The 20,923-nt window shown below is 40.2% G+C and overlaps 1 protein-coding gene across 6 annotated transcripts; it reads right to left on the bottom strand.

Annotated features, from left to right (window-relative positions):
• Nucleotides 1–974: 974 nt before the first annotated feature.
• LOC115571609 (zinc finger protein 135-like) lies at nucleotides 975–19,008 on the bottom strand. Of its 6 annotated transcripts, XM_030401088.1 has the most exons (5): nucleotides 18,719–19,008; nucleotides 16,356–16,727; nucleotides 6,994–7,152; nucleotides 1,930–2,516; nucleotides 975–1,761 (listed from the first exon to the last, which is right to left on the bottom strand). In XM_030401088.1, exons 1-5 carry the CDS (start codon nucleotides 18,807–18,809, stop codon nucleotides 1,321–1,323), a joined length of 1,650 nt encoding a protein of 549 aa, XP_030256948.1. In that variant the 5' UTR covers nucleotides 18,810–19,008; the 3' UTR covers nucleotides 975–1,320. The 6 variants fall into 6 exon arrangements, with proteins under 6 accessions (XP_030256948.1, XP_030256945.1, XP_030256943.1 ...); XM_030401085.1 differs by having other exon boundaries at nucleotides 975–2,516; XM_030401083.1 differs by lacking the exons at nucleotides 975–1,761; nucleotides 1,930–2,516 and having other exon boundaries at nucleotides 5,421–7,152.
• Between the last annotated feature and the right edge of the window lie 1,915 nt (nucleotides 19,009–20,923).

Here is a 20,923-nt window from a genome sequence, read left to right as displayed (position 1 = left end):
TTTATTTTCATCACAAACACTTGGTGAGAGACGCTTCTCCAGGTACAGCTGTGGTATTTTTTTCCTCATGTAAGTTGCCACAGTTACAGTTACAGTTACTACGTTACTTTTGTTTGGTCATGTAACGTTGCTTTGTGGGACATTTCTCTTTATTTAGTTGAGTGAGAGACCTGTGCAGTTATCAGACTAGTCAGACTGACACGCCCTCACTCCATGCCGCCGGCTTATCTGTTCACACTGGTTCGGTTCGGCAAATATGCGGCCCTGATAGTACCTCCAGAGGTGGATCAGCGCCGGAGTGAAATTTCACCCCTTCAATGGCGGGGACGGATATGCAGGTATGGGATCTCCGTGTGTTAGTTTTACACATTGTCTGACCTAGCTAATTCCGGGGGAATAGCAGTGGGAGAGGAACGTGGAAATCTACATGTGGCTCTGGCCTTGACTTTTCTGTAATGAGTGTGGAAGCGGAGCTCAATCCTTCCTACTGGAGCCCCAAGGCATTACCAACAGATCAAGAACAATAAACCAACTCACACAAAGATCTACATAACCTGTCTATGTTCATCCCCTTGTCTTATGGACTGCATCCCATAAAAACAACCTATAATTGTAATGAGGGAAAAATAAATTGACTTTTTCAAACTAAATACTTCACCTAGGTGTGGATGACTATTTTTCTGTCACTTATATTATCTTCAACATAGCCACCACTAAGGAGCAGAAGTTATTAACTATTAATGAATTCTATTCTATTTCAAGAGAAGAGATGATCTCTCACTTAATTAGAGAATACTTCCAGCTTAGTCAGTATTACAGTTACCTCCCATCTGTCAGAATTCACACTGTATTTTTGCAGGAAATACCTCTTCCATAGAGTTCTTCACACCTTTCCAAGCCCTCTACATTTTGAACTCTAACATTAAAAGACAACACTGAGACAAAGAAACAAAAAGACAACACAGGCGTCCAAGGAGGTTTTAAAAATTTTTTTAATTTTTATTTTTTGGTTGTTACCGACCCACTTACATGATTCACAGATGACCAATGCAACAGGAAAACTTCTTTCCAGAATGCACATTCGTGTGTTTCTTAAAACTCACTGTTTTTTGGAATTTTTTCCCACAAAGATCACAACCAAATGGTGTTCCTCCTATGTGGACTCACATGAGTTTATTAAGAGCTGCCTTATGTTTAAATCTTTTCTCACCAAGATCACAACTGAATGGTTTCTCTACTGTGTGGACTATCACGTGTGACTTAAGATATGCCTTTTGCTTAGATGTATTACCCCAAACATTTTATCCAACTCAAAAGTATCTATCTAGAATGGACTTTCATGTGTTTCTTCAGATTTCCCTGTTCGATAAATCTTTTACTACAAAAATCACAACCAAATGGTTTCTCTCCTGTGTGGACTCTCATGTGTCTGTTAAGAGCTGACTTATGTTTAAATCTTTTCTCACAAACATTGCAGCCAAATGGTCTCTCTCCTGTGTGTGTTCTCATGTGTATCTTTAAATTTCCTTGTTGTGCAAATATTTTACTACAAACATCACAGCCAAATGGTTTTTCTCCTGTGTGGGTTCTCATGTGTCTCTTCAGGCTCCTTGGTTCCACAAATCTTCTTCCACAATCGTCACAGCAAAATGGTTTCTCCCCTGTGTGTGTTATCATGTGTTTCTTTAAATTTCCTTGTTGTGTAAATCTTTTACTACAAATATCACAGCCAAATGGTTTCTCTCCTGTGTGGGTTCTCATGTGTCTCTTCAGGCTCCTTGGTTCCACAAATCTTCTTCCACAATCGTCACAGCAAAATGGTTTCTCCCCTGTGTGTGTTATCATGTGTTTCTTTAAATTTCCTTGTTGTGTAAATCTTTTACTACAAATATCACAGCCAAATGGTTTCTCTCCTGTGTGGGTTCTCATGTGTCTCTTCAGACATTCCTCTCTTGCAAAACTTCTTACACAAACATCACAACCAAATGGTTTCTTGCCTGCGTGGAGTCTCATATGTGCCTTACAATTTTCCTGTTCTAAAAATCTCCTTCCACACTGAGCACAGCGAAATGGTTTCTCCCGCCCCCCGTGGAGTTGCATGTGTGTCCTGAGATGTCCCTGCTGTTTAGAGCTATTACTACAAATGTCACAAGCAAAGCGTCTCTCTCCTGTGTGGACCCTTAACTCTGAATCAGACAACGGTTTTTGCCAATCATCATAACTGAGTGGATCTCGGTTCCTGGCAGGTTCACATCCTCCACAATCCTCTCCATCAGTTTCTGTTTTCATCTGTGTTGCTATGCTGCTGGCTGGAGGCTCTGTCTTTCTTTTTTCCTGAGTTTGGCATTCATAAAACTGTAAATACTTAGGTTTTTCTTCATCATCCTCAGTCATCACAGTGACAGCAGTGAATGGGAACCTGTTGATATCAGCCCCCTCCAGCCCATTAAGCTGCTCTCTATCCTGTTCCTCTTTTATTTTTGGGGACTCTGACTCCTGGCTCCTGTCAGCGGACACTGAAAAAGAAAAAATAAATACATGTAGTGTAATGCTGCATTCCATTGTACTCCAAACAAAACAAAACAAAATCAAAATACTATTATTGAGACATGTAGATTGGAAGATGGGAAAACTGATCCAGAAATATGGAATTCTGACTCACAATGGAAAAAAAGGAAATGAATGAAAACGTTTATACATTAATAATGTAAAATGTGAAGTTCCCTTTAAAGAAATGTTAGGAAACAGGCCCAGAAAATACAGTGATGGGGACATCATTGGTGCCAAGTAGTGAGCAGTATTTGGCTTTAGAGACAACTTGCATCATAAAATGCTCATAAAAATGGACACTTTGGGGGAAAATTAGCTCCATATTGGGTAAATATGGCAGTCAAACAAAACTGCACTGAGCAAACCCTGTAATTATTCATAAGAAATCATTGCTAAACAGTGTATACATATTAGGCCAACTAAACAGGCAACTCAACAACATAATAAACACAAAGGAATGAATAATTTAATCTGGATATAATTGGCCATCAATGTGGCAGGCATGTAAACCTTTACTTGTTTGACTTGTGAGTTTGCTAAATGATGTTCAACACTGAAAAGCGATCCAGTTGAGTCTGTATGTTGGTCAGGTGCAGAAGAAATGGCATCAAGGGAAGATTCAGGGTCAAAGTTAAAAACATAGGCCGAATGGCAACCCATGACTCGTAAACATGTAAGTTCCATATGTATTTACTGATAAAGTGCGTCTGATCGATCCAGGGACAGGCTAGTCCCCCAGGGTCAGTGCCCATGGCCAACCCCTGTCCCAGGTGTTGGAGGCCACATGTGTTCGACTTAAAATTTTGGGACAATATTTTTAATAGCAGTATCCTTTTACTAAAAAACAGCAATGGCTAAGTAACTTACGTTTTTATACTCAGATTAGTAAAATGGAACCAAACAACATGTGTGGGTTTCTGAAATATTACTAATACTAATCTTAATACTTGTTTATCTTGCAGCATTTAGTTATTGAATGATACCTACTTCTAACATAGTAAAGAAAACCAAATGTACATATCAAACAATAATAAAAGTAACACACTGAGTTTTCAAATGTAATCCATTTTTAAAACATCTTTCATTCATCTGGACCATTAACAACCTATGTGGAGCCCTGTCTCTTATTGCCATAAGTCGATCAGCAAAATTGTAAATACAATCTTTGGTATTGGTCCAAGCTGCCTGGATGTTTTACACCTACTTTAAAGCTTTAGCACATTTCAGTGTTCTTGTTCAAAGATATCCAGCATTTCACACATTGTTGGCTAAGCTATGTAGGTCCCTGCTGACCATAAGCCATTGCTGGCTCTCTCAAAAATAATAGCTGTCATATTTTCTTGACAGTTTTCTGGAAATAATGTTTTGATGCAGTACTGATTATAAAGCATTTTGCCCAGCCTAGATAATCACCTTGATTGTTGTGGACATATTATGCAAATACATCTCTGATTCAAAAAAAGGAAGGACCATTTAATAAGGAATTACAATGAAAACATGCCTCCAGTAATCAACAGCTGCCATCTTGAGTCTGGTAACTAGTTTTCATGCTTCAGCCATATCTAATTCCTGGGACTCGCCACTTACAATATGTAATATTGTAAACCAAAGATACCTTTTATCCCTGGAGTCTTTGCTGAATTTAAATCAACATTTTTTTTTGTATCCGTCTTCATACAATTTTCTTTTTATCTTGTATTTTCTATGAACTTCATTTTGACTAGAATTTTTGTATTAATATACTTGTCAATCATTGTAAAAGAGGGTCTATCCATCTTCAGATTTCAGTTAAGATAAGAAAGTATATCTGGCTCTTAAGGAGGTTGATATTATAGCAAGTTAGTAAAAAAGGAACTCTAGACTAATTTGCTCAACTGGTGAGTTGAATTGGCAGCATCCAAAACATAAATGGCATGAAGATTCGGTACAGATGTTGATAGTGCAGACAGTGTGGGATCGGATCACCAGGAAACAGGGCCAACTTGCATCAACAGTAGCCCCTTTCACACAGAGAAGACGCATTAATGCCACAGCAGCGGTTCGTCAATTCTCCGCCGTTGGTGATTCCCACAGAGAGAAGCCTCTCTGCCTCAAAGACGAACCAATGTGTAATTCACACAGAAAGCCAGCACTGTGGCTCCTAAATTGGCATGATGGTACACGTCTGTGTGTGTTGAAGGTGTTTCCCAGGAGTCCCCCTGTCAATCTAAACCCGCGGATAGTTCCATAGATGTGTTGTGAAATCCTGACCCACCAAACATCCTGGAAAGTGACAAAGTTACAATTTTCCTTTAAATTACATAATTACATATTTGCCATCAGTAAAGAGGTCGTGTCTGACTCTCTCAGTCACGGGGACGGAGGCTGTTTTCCTGGGGTAAGTTCACTTAAGTCTCGGTTGGGAGGCATGACCGTCGCAGAGATTTTCAACACAAACACTTGGTGAGTTAAAGTTTTTTTGCCGGTGACAGGCGCTGTTTTTCGGGCCGAAATGTGAAGAGGAGTCGATAGGATGGGCGGGAGGACAGACGCCAAAGACAGTTAATACCTTACTTTTGTTTGGTCATATAATGTTGCTTTGTGGGACATTTCTCTTTATCAAGTTGAGTGAGGGACCTATGTTGTTATCAGACCGTCCAACCGTCGGACTGACAGGCCTTCGATATGCGGAGTGAATTTTCACCCCTTGCCGCCTCAGAGAGATTCACAGAGAGGCGGAGGCGAAGAATTGGCACAGGATCCCCACATCCAAATGGCAGTGCGAATGGGGCTACTGATGGACGTTTAGAATGTGATGGTGCACACAATCGATAACATGTGGTAAGTTGTGAGGTTCTATGAGTTGAGTCTCAAAAATCCTACAACTTGAATGAGGAAGAACCTTTTGAGACATTTATTTGTGAAAGGAAAAACAGAAAGTAAGCATTTGAGAAACAGATAAAGACTAATCAGAACTACAATCAAACAATACAAGACCACATAATATTTTACAACATCCCTGCAACTGAAACATTTAAAACCTGAATTCTCACGTGTGTCTTCACCCTGTTGTGTAAATCTTTGGCCAAAAAAATCACACATTTTTCAGAATATCCAATTCTTTCTCGCCTGTGTGGACTCTGACATGTTTTATCAGACGTCCCTGTTCTGTAAATCTTTTACTACAAACACTACAACCAAATGGTTTCTCACCCAAGTGGATTCTTGTGTGTTTGTTCAGATTTCCCTGTTCTGTAAATCTTTTACCACAAACATTGCAACCAAATGGTTTCTCTCCTGTGTGAACTCTGATGTGTTTCTTCAGACTATCCTGCAGTGTAAATGTTTTATTACAAACATCACAGCCAAATGGTTTCTCTCCTGTGTGGATTCTAATGTGTTTCTTCAGACTTTCCTGATGTGTAAATCTTTTCCCACAAACATTACAATTAAATGGTTTCTCTCCTGTGTGGATTCTGGTGTGTTTCTTCAGACTTTCCTGATGTGTAAATCTTTTACTGCAAACATCACAACGAAATGGTTTTTCACCTGTGTGGACTCTCATGTGTCTTTTTAATTTCCCTTGTTCTTTGAAGTTGTTACCACAAACATCACAACCAAATGGTTTCTCTCCTGTGTGGACTCTCATGTGTCTCTTCAGACTTTGCTGATTATCAAATGTTTTCCTACAAACATCACAACCAAATGGTTTCTCCCCTGTGTGGACTCTCATGTGTCTCTTCAGACTTTCTTGATGTTTAAATGTTTTAACACAAACATCACACCCATATGGTTTTTCTCCCGTGTGGACTCTAATGTGTCTCTTCAGACTTTGCTGATGGGTAAATTTTTTCCTACAAAGGACACAGGCAAATGGTGTCTTTCCTGTGTGGACTATGATCTCTGAATCAGCTTTTTGCTTAATTCCACAACATTTCTTATTAGCCAAACTGCTGGAGGACCTGTTGCCCCCCAAGGGACACAACATATGTCTCTGAAGAGACCCCTTGTAATCGAATCCATCACCATATTCAAAGCAGCTGTAGGGTTTTTTTCCAGTGTCACATCCCACATCACTGACAAGGGCTTCTTTACGTTTAAGAGCATTTACATCTGACCCCGGTGCCCTGGCCTCCTCCCAACTACTGTCACTGTCTTCAGTTTCAGTTCCAGAATTAGACAAAGGCTCCTGCCAGTCATCATGACCTACTCCAGTCCCAGAACGATCTGAAGCCTTTTCATCAGTATTTGGTTGTGAATGACTATCTCGATCTCTGTTCCTGGCAGGTTCAGATCTTCCAAAGTCCTCTCTATCGGTTTCTGTTTTTATCTGTGTTGTTGAGCTGCTGGCTGGAGGCTCTGCCTCTGTGTTTTCCTCAACTTGACTTAGATGAAGTTGTGAGGACTGAGGTTTCTCGCCATCATCTTCACTCTTTACAGTGACAGCAAAGAATGGGAACCTACTCATATTAGCATCTTCCAGTCCATGAAGTTTCTCTCCCTCCGAACTGAGTTCCTCTTTTATGTGTACGGTGTCTGCGTCCTCCTGGTCCAGCTTGGGGCTCCACTCAGGGGAAGCCACTTTGTTAATCACTAACAGCTGCTGGAAATCTGCATGGATCACTGAAACACATAAAAACATTTTATGATAATTTTTCGGAAATTGTATGTAGGGAATGGATTTAAAAAGCGCATTAATAACTTAATAATTCAGTCAATTATATTTAAATACCAAACAACAACAGGTGCAACTATTGTGATGGTGCACACCATCGTTGACAAGTAGTTAGAAGTAAGATAGTCCCTACATGTTTTTACCCCAGTGTGCTTCAACATTCCATCCTTTATGCAGAGAAAGTCTCCCAAATTTTATAATAAATAGTTTCCTCTAGGGATTCCTTTACCAAAATATCAGGAAAGAAAATGCTCAATATTGGGGAAACATGGCACATAAATTACGTGGGGCAGTAAATGTGACTTTTAACCTCAAACCTAAATTATTTTTCTAAATATATGCACACCTGCTTGAAACATTCCCCACATGTAAAGTGATGACCATACAATTATCAAGATTGGGTATGGAAAGGGGCATCCTTGAAAGGCTCAGTCATTCACAAGTTAGGATTGGCAAGATTCACCCCTTTGTGAAACATGATTCTATAAAGGATCAATCATATGTGTTAATGACCATGGAATAAGGAAGTCGGCCATTTTGATTGTGGTATCGGCTTCTCATGCTCCATCCATGACTAATTCCGTTTCCCATGAAAACTTATGAGATGTTTTGTCAGTGGACTAAGAGTAATTAACTATGAAGTACCCACATTTTTTTTAATTGAAATACCATTTGTTGAGTTTAAGTCCATGATTTTAAATGATTCCACCTGTATGTTTCTGTTTTAATTGAATAATGAAAATTGTATCTTCTATGATCTGGGTATCTATTAGTATATTTAATCAATATACCTGATTTTGCTGGCAAAGCATGATCAGGAATCAACTTCAACTACAGCAACGATCTTTTTTACTTACTACATGCTCTGATACACAAGCCTGTTTTCACCACTAAGGCCGCACTTAGTAACTTTTCATTCATGAGGGAAAACATATCCCCTCACTTCAGGCTTTCCAACTTGGAATCACTTATTTTTGTACTTATAGAAATAGAAAACATTATCAGACATAGTGAAGATGAGGAAACCATGGAAGTAGAGATCATGTGGCCAACTGAGTAAATATGAAAGAATGGAGGAGACAACTTCATACATCATGTGTTATTTTCAGTTTGGTTGTTGGACCTTACTTTGTATTTGCCATTGCTGACTACAGCCTATATATTGAAAAAGGCATTGCTGCCTTCTGGCCATTACTAGCTAAGCTTTTCAGGTCACTGCTGACCATTAGTCATTGCTGGTTAAAACCTATTTATCAAAAGGGCATTGCCGTCTTGTGGCCATAGCTGGCTATGCCACTCAGGTCATCAATCACAATGAGCCATTGCTGGTTTAAGCCAACAGAGGAAATAGTTTATTCCTTACCATTACATATTGCTGGCAAACATTTACAGGTCAGTGCTGACCCTACCATTGTAGGAAATTCTATGATTTGCTATTTGTTCATGATTCACAGTAAACTGTGTTCAGATAACGTAACATTTATTCACGTAACACGCCATATAGTAATTCTCCTGGCAGATTTTGTTGAACTTGTCAGGCACATTGTGGCTATTTAAATTCTGTTCTGCAAGCCTTGTTTGGAGGAAACATTGAGCTATGTTTATTTTTTGTGAGAGTTGGGCAGTATTAATTTGAGGCTGTCAATTGAAATATCAGCTTTTCACATTAGCGAGCATGGTAGGCAGCATTTGAAACCATTAGAATGGTTTATCGATTGGCTTAAAGGAATAAGTAAAAATATCTAGATTATCTTTAACTATCCCTGTGTATTTTGCTGTACCCTATTTTGACACATTCATTTTCATTAGCAGGTATTTAAAAGGTTTATCATTACAACCATTTACTTTCCTTTTAACACATTTTTTCATCAAGGTAAAGCTGTCATCCAACTGGGGTCCCCAGCAGTACAGCTTCAGATCTGCAGGGCAAAATGTGTACAAAAGTGTACCCAATTGTAATGCAGTGAAAAGCAAGCCCACTTGGCTATAATTAGTGCTATAGCAGTCAGCTTTTGAAACTCAAACACTGATGCATATGCATTAAGGACCACACAATGAGGGATGACAATGAAATTGTGTATTTAATAAGCAACTTTTATTAGAAAAGATGCCATGTTCTTGTCACTTAACACAACCTCATGCTGCTTTTATGGCTAATTCGTGGGTTTTGCTATGGTTAAAAAAACTTAAAGACCTTTCATGAGTGAAATCTTTATGAATAAAAAGTCCAGCTGCCTTTGACTTAGCACTTTAAAACAGTCTACAATGTGGAAGAGATAGTTTTTCTAGTCCAAGTTACATATTACAAATAAACACAAGAAAAACAAAAATCTAAGAAACAATTACAATGTAAACTGCTGTAGTTCTGACACTCTAAATCAGTCATCATTTGTAAAAAATTAAAAAAAACTTTTTCTTTGCTGAGTGGACTTAGATGTGTTTCTTTAAATTTCCCTGTCGTATGTAAGTTTTTACAACAATCAAAAACCACAAAAAGTATGTTCTCTCTTGTGTGGACTCTGGCTCTTAAGATGTTTCTTCAAGGTTACTCTTTTCACATCCAAATGGTTTCTCTACTGTGTGGACTTTAATATGTCTCCTGAGTTTTCCCCGTTCTGTAAACGTTTTACCACAAACATCACAACCAAATGGTTTCTCTCCTGTATGAACTTTCATGTGTTTACTGAGGTTTGCCTGTTGCTTAAATGTATTACCACAAACATTGCAGCCAAATGGTTTCTCTCCTGTGTGTGTTCTCATGTGTTTCTTTAAACTTTCTTGTTGCGTAAATCTTTTACCACAAACATCACAGCCAAATGGTTTTTCTCCTGTGTGGACTCTTATGTGTCTCTTCAGGTTTCCCTGTTCTGCAAATCTTCTTCCACAATCATCACAGCCAAATGGTTTCTCTCCTGTGTGGGTTCTCGTGTGTTTTTTCAGACTTTCCTGTTGTGTGAATCTCTTACTGCAAACATCACAACCAAATGGTTTTTCTCCTGTGTGGACTCTCATGTGTGTCTTTAGATTTCCCTGCTCAGTAAATTTTTTATGACAAATCTTACAACCAAATGTTTTTTCTCCTGTGTTAATTCTCAGCTGTGAATCTACCATTGGGCTCACTCTACAATCCTTATTAACTAAACAGCTGGAGGACCTTTTCCCTAAATTACATATAATATTTCTTTGAAGGGACCACTTGTCTTTTAATCCTTTACCACATTCAAAGCAGTGCAAGGATTTCTTTCCAGTGCTACATCTCTCATCATGTACAGGTCCAGAATCTGACAAAGGTTCTTGCCAATCATCACAACTGACTTCAATTTCAGAAAAGTCTGAAGCCTTCTCATCAGTATTTGGTTGTGGATAACTATCCAGATCTTGGTTCCTGGCAGATTCAGATCCTCCACAGTCCTCTCCATCAGTTGTTCTAATTTCTGTTGCTAAACTGCTAGTTGGAGTCTCTGTCTCTCTGTTTTCCTCAGTTTGATTTTGATGTAGCTGTGGAAACTGAGGTTTCTCATCATCATCTTCGCACTTTAAAGTGACAGTAGTGAAGGTGATCCTAGTGATATCATCCTCCTCCAGCCCAATAAGATCCTCTCCCTCCTGACTGGTCCAGAGTTCTTCCTCTATTATGTGTAGGAGTTCTGGGTCAGCCTTGTCCAGGCTGGTGTTCCAGTCAGGGGAAACCTCTTCTTTAACCACCATCAGCTGCAGGACATCTGCAGGCAACACTGAAACACACACAGAAATGTAGGCAGCCATTTTCTGGGAGATTATTTAAAGACATTGGTAATTAATTGAAAAAACTAATGTTTTGTGTCAATCTTTTACTTTTCTTTCAACTTTCACATCCTTGTATCATCAAGTTACATGTGTTATCCGCCTAAGGCCACTAGCAGTACACCTGGTGTTAGGCTTAAAGGCTGCAGGATAAAGCTACTGCAGTTTATTTGGGTTCTTAAATCTGGAGCGGGTGGCTCAACATCCTACTTGAAACAGCAAGTAGGAGGTTAAGTCCCTATTGGCTGATAATCAAACAGCAGTGTAGCTGGTGTAGTGAATATTATTTGTTTTCTTACATGTTGGCAGAAACAGGGCAGTACCTTTTCCATTTGGTTCAAACAATGGCAAGCAATGACAAATATGTTTATTAGACTGTGTTGTCCATTTCTTGCTCCATCTTCATGTCACTTGTGAGCAAGAACCCAAGATACTTGAACTCCTTTGCTTGAGGCAGGAGCTCACCCCTCAACTAGTAAGGGGCAATCCGCCATTTTCTGGCAGCCATCCATGGCCTCAAACATGGAGGTACTGGTCCATGACATCCAGATTGACCCAATGACTTGAATAAGTAACTTCAATCTGATCACAAAAAGTGGTCAGATTAGTAGCGCGGTATGGGCATTACTGATTACTTAACTTTGAGCAAGTTTGGAGGAAGTCTGAGGTATGGAACCATTTTAACCAAGTGGTGGGCAGTGACAACAACTCATAATTACAGTAATATGTCGAGCTGGCCGGGCTCAGACACAACGTGCACGGCTCGGGCTTGATTTTTTGGGCCTGATCTAAGCTCTACACTAGCATGCCATGGCATACTGGTTGAGGAACACTGCCGTAAGCTATGGGTCCCTGCACTTTACTTTGAGAAGTAGCTCACCTACTTTAAGGCTTCTTCTGAGCTACACAAAATTTGTGTATACTCTGTGCTGTGTCTTCTGATCAGATATTAAAGGGAGTTAATACAAACAAACATATTCGTACTTATTCCCTCACCCAATGAGAATTGATTAAAGAATCGATAAGGAATCAGATCGATAAGCAATATCGATAATGGAATCGGAATCGTTAAATTCTTATCAATTCCCATCCCTAATAAGGACCGAATGGCTTGCACCAATGTACCCCATACTCAAACAGTACCACCCGCAACGTAATACATGGCCTTAGGCCTACTCCAAGTCCACAATCACAAGAGGATTGGACAAGCAAAGTCCCTAACTCCTCCAGCATGCCCACAATCTGGTCCATTGTTTCACAACTAGGACAGAATTTGCCATGTTACCCCTGGATCTGAGGTTCGACAATCGGTTGAATCTTCCTTTACTGCTCTCTGGAATAAACTTAGCAGCTTGGTGCAGTGTCAGCAGTGATGTGGATGTTGTATTGGAACCCAAGCTTTTGATTTACCAGTCAATAACATTCCAACGCTTATCTACAGTCATGAGCTTTGGATAGTGACCAAAAGAATGAGATGCAAGCAGCCGTAATGAGTTTCCTTGGATGGCTGGGCTCAGCCTCAGAGATGGAGTGAATAGCTCAGACTGGCGGGGATTGGAATAAAGCTGCTGCTCCTTTGCATCGAAAGAAGCCAGTTGAGGTGGCTCTGGCATCTGGTTAGAATAACTCCTGGGTGCCTCCATTTGGAGGTTTTCCAGGCAGGACCAACTAGGAAGAGACCCGAGTGTAGACCAAGGACTTGCTGGAGGGATATTAGGGGTGGGAATCTCTTGGCACCTAATGATTCGATTCGATTCCGATTCAGAGGTCAACCATTTGATTCTGAATCGATTCTCGATGCATCTCGATGCAGCAAGTTTTTTATGTACATTTACATGCATGATTTAAAAAAAATAAATAAAAATTTAATCTGAGTTTGCTAATCGCTTCCTACTTTTTTCTCACTGTGTGACTACTTTGTACTTTCAAAGCAAAGTATTTGTAATGATCCATACTTAATTTACTTCCAGTATATTTAATTAATAAAACAAATGAAAAAAATGTGGCAAGTCAACTGGAAGGTTACATTTGCTAGCAAACATCCAGCTTTGCAAAGAACCAAAAGGAAAAGAAAAGTGTTCCTGTAGCAGCATACATGTCGTACATTAATACAGCTGCAGCTGGTCGACGGTCGATACAGGTGTTTGTATCACAGGTTGATCTGGACGTCTCACACTTTGCCACAGCTGACTGACCTCATGCTGAGTTTGCAGGGTTCTCCCCAGACGGTGGAACAGCGGCGCTGCGCCGCTCTACCGCTCGGTCAGCGCCGCTATACTCCGCGCGTGACAGTGTCGAGCGTCCGTCCGTCCGCCGTCCCCCGGTTGACGGCTAGGAGCTCCCGGCTGACGGCGATGAGCGTCCGTCCGTCCCCCGGCTGACGGAGTTGATGACCGGCTGTCCGTACGTCCGTGTCTCTCCCCCACCCCCCACCCCCACCCCCGGACTGACGTTGACGAGCTGTCGCGCGCCCCCCCCCCCCCCCCCCCCCCCCCGGACAGACGGTGCGCCGCTATACTAAGAATTTCTGGGGAGAACCCTGGTTCGGGTTGGATTTCAACATACTGTGCGACAGTATGACAGTGTACAGTTTTCACATCGACTTGGATTCAGCTTAATAACGATGTATGCGGCTGGGAATGATGGCTTTAAGTAACCCTTTGAGCGCACGGCAGAATGACAGAAATACCCGATGGTTAGTTACAGGTGTCGCAAGTTAACCTGGATGCTGCGCACTCAACGCCACAGCTCACAGCTATCAGCCAACAGCTAACAGCCAACATCAGTCTCCACGCTGCTCTCGAGCCACTCGGTGTGAACAAATGCCTCAGACGTTCCACCCATGAGTTGATTGTGAGTACAGACATTCACGACACATCCCATGTTTTTTGTTGTGTGCACACCGTCAACTGTCCAGGCGCTGCACTTCAGCACTTCTGAGTTCTACCTCTTGCGTTCTGTCAACATTACGCTGTCAATTAACATGTAGAAAATCGATTTTTGACATTTGTGAATCGATTCAGATTCATCCACGTCCGAATCACGATTCATCTAAGAGTCGATTATTTTTCCCACCCCTAAGGGATATATGCTCACCTGGCCAGGGATCTCTCAGGAGGAGCTTAAAAGCCTTTTTTGGGAAGAAGTACATCAGGAATACCTTGTTTAGCCTTCTGCCACAAATACCCATCCCGAGATAAGCGCAAGAGGACAGATGAATAGCCTGTATTGTTTTTAATGCTGTTGGTAACTGGCAAATTTAGGACTGACAAGCCTGTCCATCTGGCTCAAACCGGCACTAGACGAGTCAGATTTTATAACTCAGACCACACAAATAGAAATGACAATAAAAGTGTACAGTGAGCAACTTTTATTACAATAAATGGCCACCTTCTTGAGTCTCATTACAAGTTCTCATGGTCCATTCCATCCTGAGACTCCCCAATTGTCAAGATCACCCAGGAGACCTTTGTTCGGTGGAGTCTTTGAGAATAAAATATGGCGTCAAGCTGTCGCTGACCATATACTTTTAGAAATCCTACAACTTGGATGGAAGTGACAGCCTTATTAGACAATTTTTGTGGGAAAGACACACAATCAAATCAAGTGCAAACAAGTGCAATTGTTTTTCTTACATATTTTAAAATGAACATAAGAGACAAAAACAAAATACAATGAAGTAGAACTACCATCTGGCAGTTGCATGCCACTGCGATCAAGTTAAGTTGCTGTTCCCGAGCTATGGCATTGATCAGGGATCCAGACTATGCCTATTTAATCACATGTCACAGCAATTTTTGGAGACAGAGCAACTACAGTTTAGAACTAGAAAAACCAGTGCAACTTCAAATATGTCCCCCAAGTTTATTTTGTTTTTTATTATCATCATTGTATTAACACCAGCAGTAGTGTTAACTTCAGAGAAGTAGACTATTTGTTCTACATTTTAAGCATATTTTTAAATGGCTAGGTTAACCAAAGTGCTTCCATTTAGATGTATTATCTATAGCTTTTATTGTTAAAGAGAGCAGGAAAGGTCATAATAGATGAATATCAGTATCGGCAGATACTCAATGTTATCTTATTAATATCAATATCAGTATCGTTATCGAGCAGTCTCTAATAAATATGCATAATAGTGAGGATACAGTCATTTGATAAGATGTACAGTACAAGATGGACCTGCCTACACACATTTAACCCTGAACCTGTTCATGAGTCAGCTGTCACTGTGTTTGCCTGTAGAGAATATAGTCTGCTGTGCAGACAACTGAGAGCTGCCTCTCTTTCTCTTTCCCTCTCCTTCTTTCTCTCCCAAAGGAGTGTGTTTAAACACTATTCAATTAATACTCTCAAACTCAAACCTCCATAATTTAGAGCCATCTCAAAAATGAGGAGGCCACAGATATCACCAGCTCGGAGGCATGACAAAAACACATTGAAAATGTTTCAGAACAATCCCACCAACTCAAAAGTATCTATCCAGAATGGACTTTCATGTGTTTCTTCAGATTTCCCTGTTCGATAAATCTTTTACCACAAAAATCACAACCAAATGGTTTCTCTCCTGTGTGGACTCTTATGTGTCTGTTAAGATGTGCCTGCTGCTTAAATCTATTACCACAAACATCACAACTAAATGGTTTTTCGCCTGTATGGACTCTCATATGTCTGCTAAGATGTGCGTGGAGCTTAAATCTATTACCACAAACATCACAACCAAATGGTTTTTCTCCGGTGTGGACTCGCATATGTCGCTTAAGATTTTGCTTAAGATTAAATCTTGTCCCACAATCACCACAGCCAAATGGTTTCTCTCCGGTGTGGACTCTCATGTGTGTCTCAATATGTGCCTGTCGCTTAAATCTTTTACCACAAACATCACAACCAAAAGTTTTTTCTCCTGAGTGGACTGTCATATGTGTCTTTAGGCTTTCCTCTTCTGTAAATCTTTCTCCACAAACATCGCTCCCAAATGGTTTCTGTCCAATGTTGACACTCCTCTGTGTTGAATCTACTTTTCCCTTTACTGTAATATATTTCTCGCTAACCAAAAAGCCAGTAGCTCTTTTTTCTAAAAGACACATCGTGTGTCTCTGAAGAGACCCATTGTCGTGAAATCCTTTACCACAATCAAAGCAGCTACAGGATTTTTTTCCAGCATGACATCCCACATCAGCCGCAGAGACCTCCTCATCTTTCATTGCATCTACACCTGACTCAGATGCCCTAGTCCTTTTCCAATCAATGTCACTGTCTTCAGTTTCAGATCCAGAATCTGACAAAGGTTCTTGCCAATCACCAGAACTGACGTCAGTCTCAGAACAGTCTGAAGCCTTTTCATCAGTATTTGATTGTGGATTACTACCTGGATCTCGGTTCCTGGCAGGTTCACATCCTCCATAGTCCTCACCATCGGTTTCTGTTTTAATCCGTGTTGTTGAGCTGCTGGCTGGAGGCTCTGCCTCTGTCTTGCCCTCAGTTTGACTTTGATGAAGCTGTGAAGTCTGGGGTTTTTCTTCATGATCTTCAGTCTTGACAATGACAGCAGTGAATGGGAACCTGTTGATATCAGCCCCCTCAACCCCATGAAGCTGCTCTCCCTCCTGACTGGCCCAGAATTCCTCCTGTTCCTCTTTTATGTGTATGGGATTTGGGTCCTCCTGGTCCAGGCTGGGGCTCCACTCAGAGGAAACCTCTTCTTTAATCACCAACAGCTGCTGGACACCTGCAGAGAACACTGAAAAACACACAAAAAATTTTGGCAGCCATTTCTAGGAAATAAATAATTCAAAATTGAAAATTATTACGAACTAATCAATAATGTGAAAGATTGAGAACAGCAAAACAAGAGCAGGTGAAACTACAACAGTTTCCTTCAAGATATGTCCTTCAAAAGTCTTCCAAATACAGTCAACAACAGTGTTTTAAATGGCAGACTAGAATGACTTACAGAAGTAGTATGATCTAATGACAGCAGCAGGACAACATAGTTATTCAATGATCTGAAAGAGTTGCAAATCCCAAAAATAAAACTTACAAAGTTCATACAGCTATGATTAAATGCACAATAAGTTAATTCTGCCAATAGGGGTCTCAATGGAAAACATAGTTATGGTCTTTTCCTCACCAAGAGGATTCATAGAATGACCTGAGGCCTACCATAAGGCTTGCCGAGTTAGTCTATGTCCCCAGTGTTACATGGTGGTCCAGCATACCCCAATTACATTACCTGCCCACCATCCAAATGTGCCTATTTGGCAATATTTCGAGTTAAATTCAATTTTAATAAAGGGACCTGATAACGACCATAGCCCCATTCACACTGCCGCCTCGAGGCTGGAATCTCGCACTGATATTCTGTCTCACCATCTGTGTGAAAGTTACAGAGGGCGGAATGGGGAGACAGTTTCATTCGGCTTCTGATCCGCCAGCGTTGGAGCAGAGCAGCAACAGAGGCGAGACAACATCTGTGAGTTCACAGTCTGACTACCAAACAGGTCCTTCACTCATCAAATAGAAGTGTCTCGAGCATCTTATGAGCTGTGTCCTATCGACTCTTTGTCACATTGTTGCCCAAAAAACAGCATCTGTCACAGGTAGCAAGAGCAGTTGAATGACGGCGATTATGTGACACAATTTAACGCTAAAAACTCACATCTTTATCACCTTCCATAATTGTATTGTTGTAATTAATATCTGATGTTTTAGGATTAATATTACTGCCTATTTTAATTTAGCTACACACTGTTGACATTTAATCTACAGCACTGCATCACATAATCTCTAATCTTCTTTAAAAAAACAGACAAACAGCCTATTTTCAGCTTTGTGACCGTGCATTTGCTGACTCAAGAGGGGTTTAAAAATGGTTTATTCAGCTTGAAGAGGCAACAGAATTTTCTCAACACATGCTTCAATTTATCACAAACATTCAACATCAACACGTTGGTTTCAATTTATGGTTTCAACTAGACGTGAGGGGGAGGGGCAAGAACAATCTGAATAGTTACTAAAACTTTCAGAAAAATGCAATAGAGTAGAATTACCACATTTGCCTCTGAGATGTAGTGAAGTAGAAAGTAGCCTATAACTAATTATTCATGCTATACTTTTATTTCTACTTTGCACGGAGCATCTGGAACAAAACAATTTCCCCCGGGGATTAATAAAGTATTCTGATTCTGATAACATCTCACAAAATGGAAGGAATCAAAGTAAATTCATTCAAAACACATGTAATTACAAAAGTAAAATTCACCAAAGACTTACAGGCACACTGTGACAGAAGGCAATGATACAGAAACACTTTTGTTTCAGTCTTCTGTTTCTTTCTTACTCTTCTCTCCAACCCATAACATTTAAAGTTTACTCTAGTTAGATAAATACTTTAGCTTACAGATACCCATGCTTGCCTCGGGTTGGTATTTCATCTTTGAAAAAATGTTTGTGGAGTAATGCATGTGCAGGGTCTGTAATCATAGATTAACCTCTCCTTCTCTAACAGTTACCTCCGTCACTCTCCTTCCTATCACGTCTTGCTCAAGCAACGTTGCAAAACGTTATAGAGCTTTAATGTTACTATGAGAAGTGAAACATTGACGAGCGTTGTCGTCCCACGATAGAGACCAAATTCTTCGGGTCTGCACGATTTAACTGAGGATCCTGATTGAACCTAAAAAAAACTGCGACGGGTTTGCAGATATGCGGGAGACGTGGACGGTGGTGTACCTGAGCTGGGGAGTGGACCAGGCCGTCTTTTGTTGCTCGATGTGGAGCTAGCTTTGCTCGTTTTCGTGCCGACTGCATTGTCGTTGTTCATGGTGCAGATTCTGTGACGACATGTAATGTTCCAGATGGTCCAGCTGGTTTAGTGGTGAAAAGAAAGAATCAGCGGATGAAGAAAAATCTAATTAAACGGAAAGGTTTAACGTCTGAGGAGAGAAGTTTGTTTAGTTAGCAGTATGAAAGGGGGGCGCCATCTTGAATCTCGCATCTTCTCGTGAGAGTTGCGTTCACAGTGGCACAGTGTTGCCAGATCTCGCGAGAGAAACAAGCAAGCAGCTATATGACAGCAAGCCCCAAAAGAAGCAAATACAGCCCAAATATCTCACATCCAATCGCTCTTGCACTTACGCTCTAAGCAATTGTTGTAAGACAGTGGTTAGAGATGGTCTAAGTCATCAGTGGTATCACACATCAGATTTGCAGACATCCAGAAACATTTTAGGAGCATTCACCTTTAATTCTTTGCTTCGATGTGCTTGTCTCATCCTGCTATTGTACCAGAATATCATCCAGCCCAACCTATTGTACTATTCCACCAGCCACACATCCACTCAACAACCTCCTCACCCGACTACCTTCAGGGCAGAGGTACAGAGTACTGAGGTGCAGAAGATTCTGATCCCCTCGGCCATAACTGCCATAAATAAAATGCCTCAATAAACAGACTTGAGTGTGGTTTTGTAAGTGCTGTTTTATATTGTGTGTTATTTTTAATGGTGTGTTGTTGTATGTACTATTTTTGTGTAAGGTCTGTTGTATGGATCGTCTGTCTGAAGGGTACAGTGCTGTGAAAAAGAAGTTTACCTGTGGATAATAAAGTCTAAGTCTTAAGTCTAAGTCTGTGTAGTTCTGTTTTGAAGAAGTTTGATATAAATAAATCCAGGCAGTTCATTTTGTATATTAAAGCTATAATAACTTGCATTTTGTAGGTTACTTCCCTCTATAAGGAAGACATCGGGGCCATAGTGAAAGATTTGTGATCTGATGGAGATGGACCGTCTGACTGCCGAGAGGAGGAACCTTCTTACATTTGGTCCTCTCTGGTGCAGTGACCTGTTATAACCTTTAAGTGTCACAGGTTTTCTTTATCTGGCGCTTAGGTAGTTACCAGAAGTTATGCATGTTTCAAAGGGTGCTACACTCAAAGTGAACACAGTTTCAGTCAATGTTCAGCTTTCTCAGCAAATACTATTTACATGATTGACAGTCAATTGAAGCTACGTTGTGAGAACTTTCTAGACTTTGGCCCAATCCCAATACACTCCTTTTCATCCCAGACCAACTCGGAGTCTCCCACTTCCTGTAATGAATTTTCCTGAGAAAAATTGCGTTAAGAATTATATTTAACTTTATTCTATTTAACTTTTCTATAATCGTGTAGCTTCAAAAATGTATAGTGTTCACCAAACACTTATCTTTCACTGGATTGGGTTGAAATTTGTACTGAACATCCAGGAAAACGTTTATAACATACAGATTTCCAATATGTTATTTTAAATAGTTGTTTTAGAATGTTAACAATAATCAAATTAAAAACGACTCATCTTGAAGGAAAGATCTTCTCTTTTAAAAAATTCAAATCTCCACTATTTTTCACATTTTTATTCCGTGTAGTATTAATATAGTTCTATCACATCCAGACTTTATTTGGTTGTGCATTAAAAATGGGTGCCAAAGATCTCACTAAATATAGCTTTTAGAGGTGAAAAGCTACTATTTATATGATGATTTTGACTGTATATTTATCCAAGGATCCTTTCATTTCCTTGCCACATGCACATTTTCTGAATCCAATGAAAAACAGGCTTGCTTTTTCAAAAAGATATACATCTACTTATGACATAAAACCACTGAGTGTACTTTTACAGTGAAACGTACAAATAATTGGCTGAAAAACTAAAATTGTGACAAAACGCATCACAGAATGGAGCCTCTGAATGAATTACTGCTTTGTAGTCGAGGAAGAAGCAATGATGCCGGAGGTGAGCAGGAACAACAGAGTGGGAGACTTTTGATCAATACGGAGCAGGCATCATTTTAACACATCAGAAGAGTTTATCTTTGACTTGGGGGAAGAGACAAAGATAAGAGGATCTTTGAGTATTTTTGCGTCTTTCCATTTTAACACACAATAACAGATTTATGTTT

This window comes from Sparus aurata, chromosome 20, assembly GCF_900880675.1.
Source record: "Sparus aurata chromosome 20, fSpaAur1.1, whole genome shotgun sequence".
Taxonomy (NCBI): Eukaryota; Metazoa; Chordata; class Actinopteri; order Spariformes; family Sparidae; genus Sparus; species Sparus aurata.
Note: the sequence above shows the minus strand (reverse complement) of the source record. Positions and strands in the feature narration are given on the sequence as shown.

What these genes read in the sequence shown, in the direction of transcription:
- LOC115571609 (XM_030401083.1), bottom strand. Translation starts at nt 18,809, where the DNA reads ATGAACAACGACAATGCAGTCGGCACGAAAACGAGCAAAGCTAGCTCC. An exon ending in TGGTCCACTCCCCAGCTCAG is followed by an intron (nt 16,728 to 18,718) that starts GTACACCACCGT and finishes TGTGTTTTTCAG; the next exon opens with TGTTCTCTGCAGGTGTCCAG. An exon ending in TGCCAGGAACCGAGATCCAG is followed by an intron (nt 7,153 to 16,355) that starts GTAGTAATCCAC and finishes TATGTGTTTCAG; the next exon opens with TGATCCATGCAGATTTCCAG.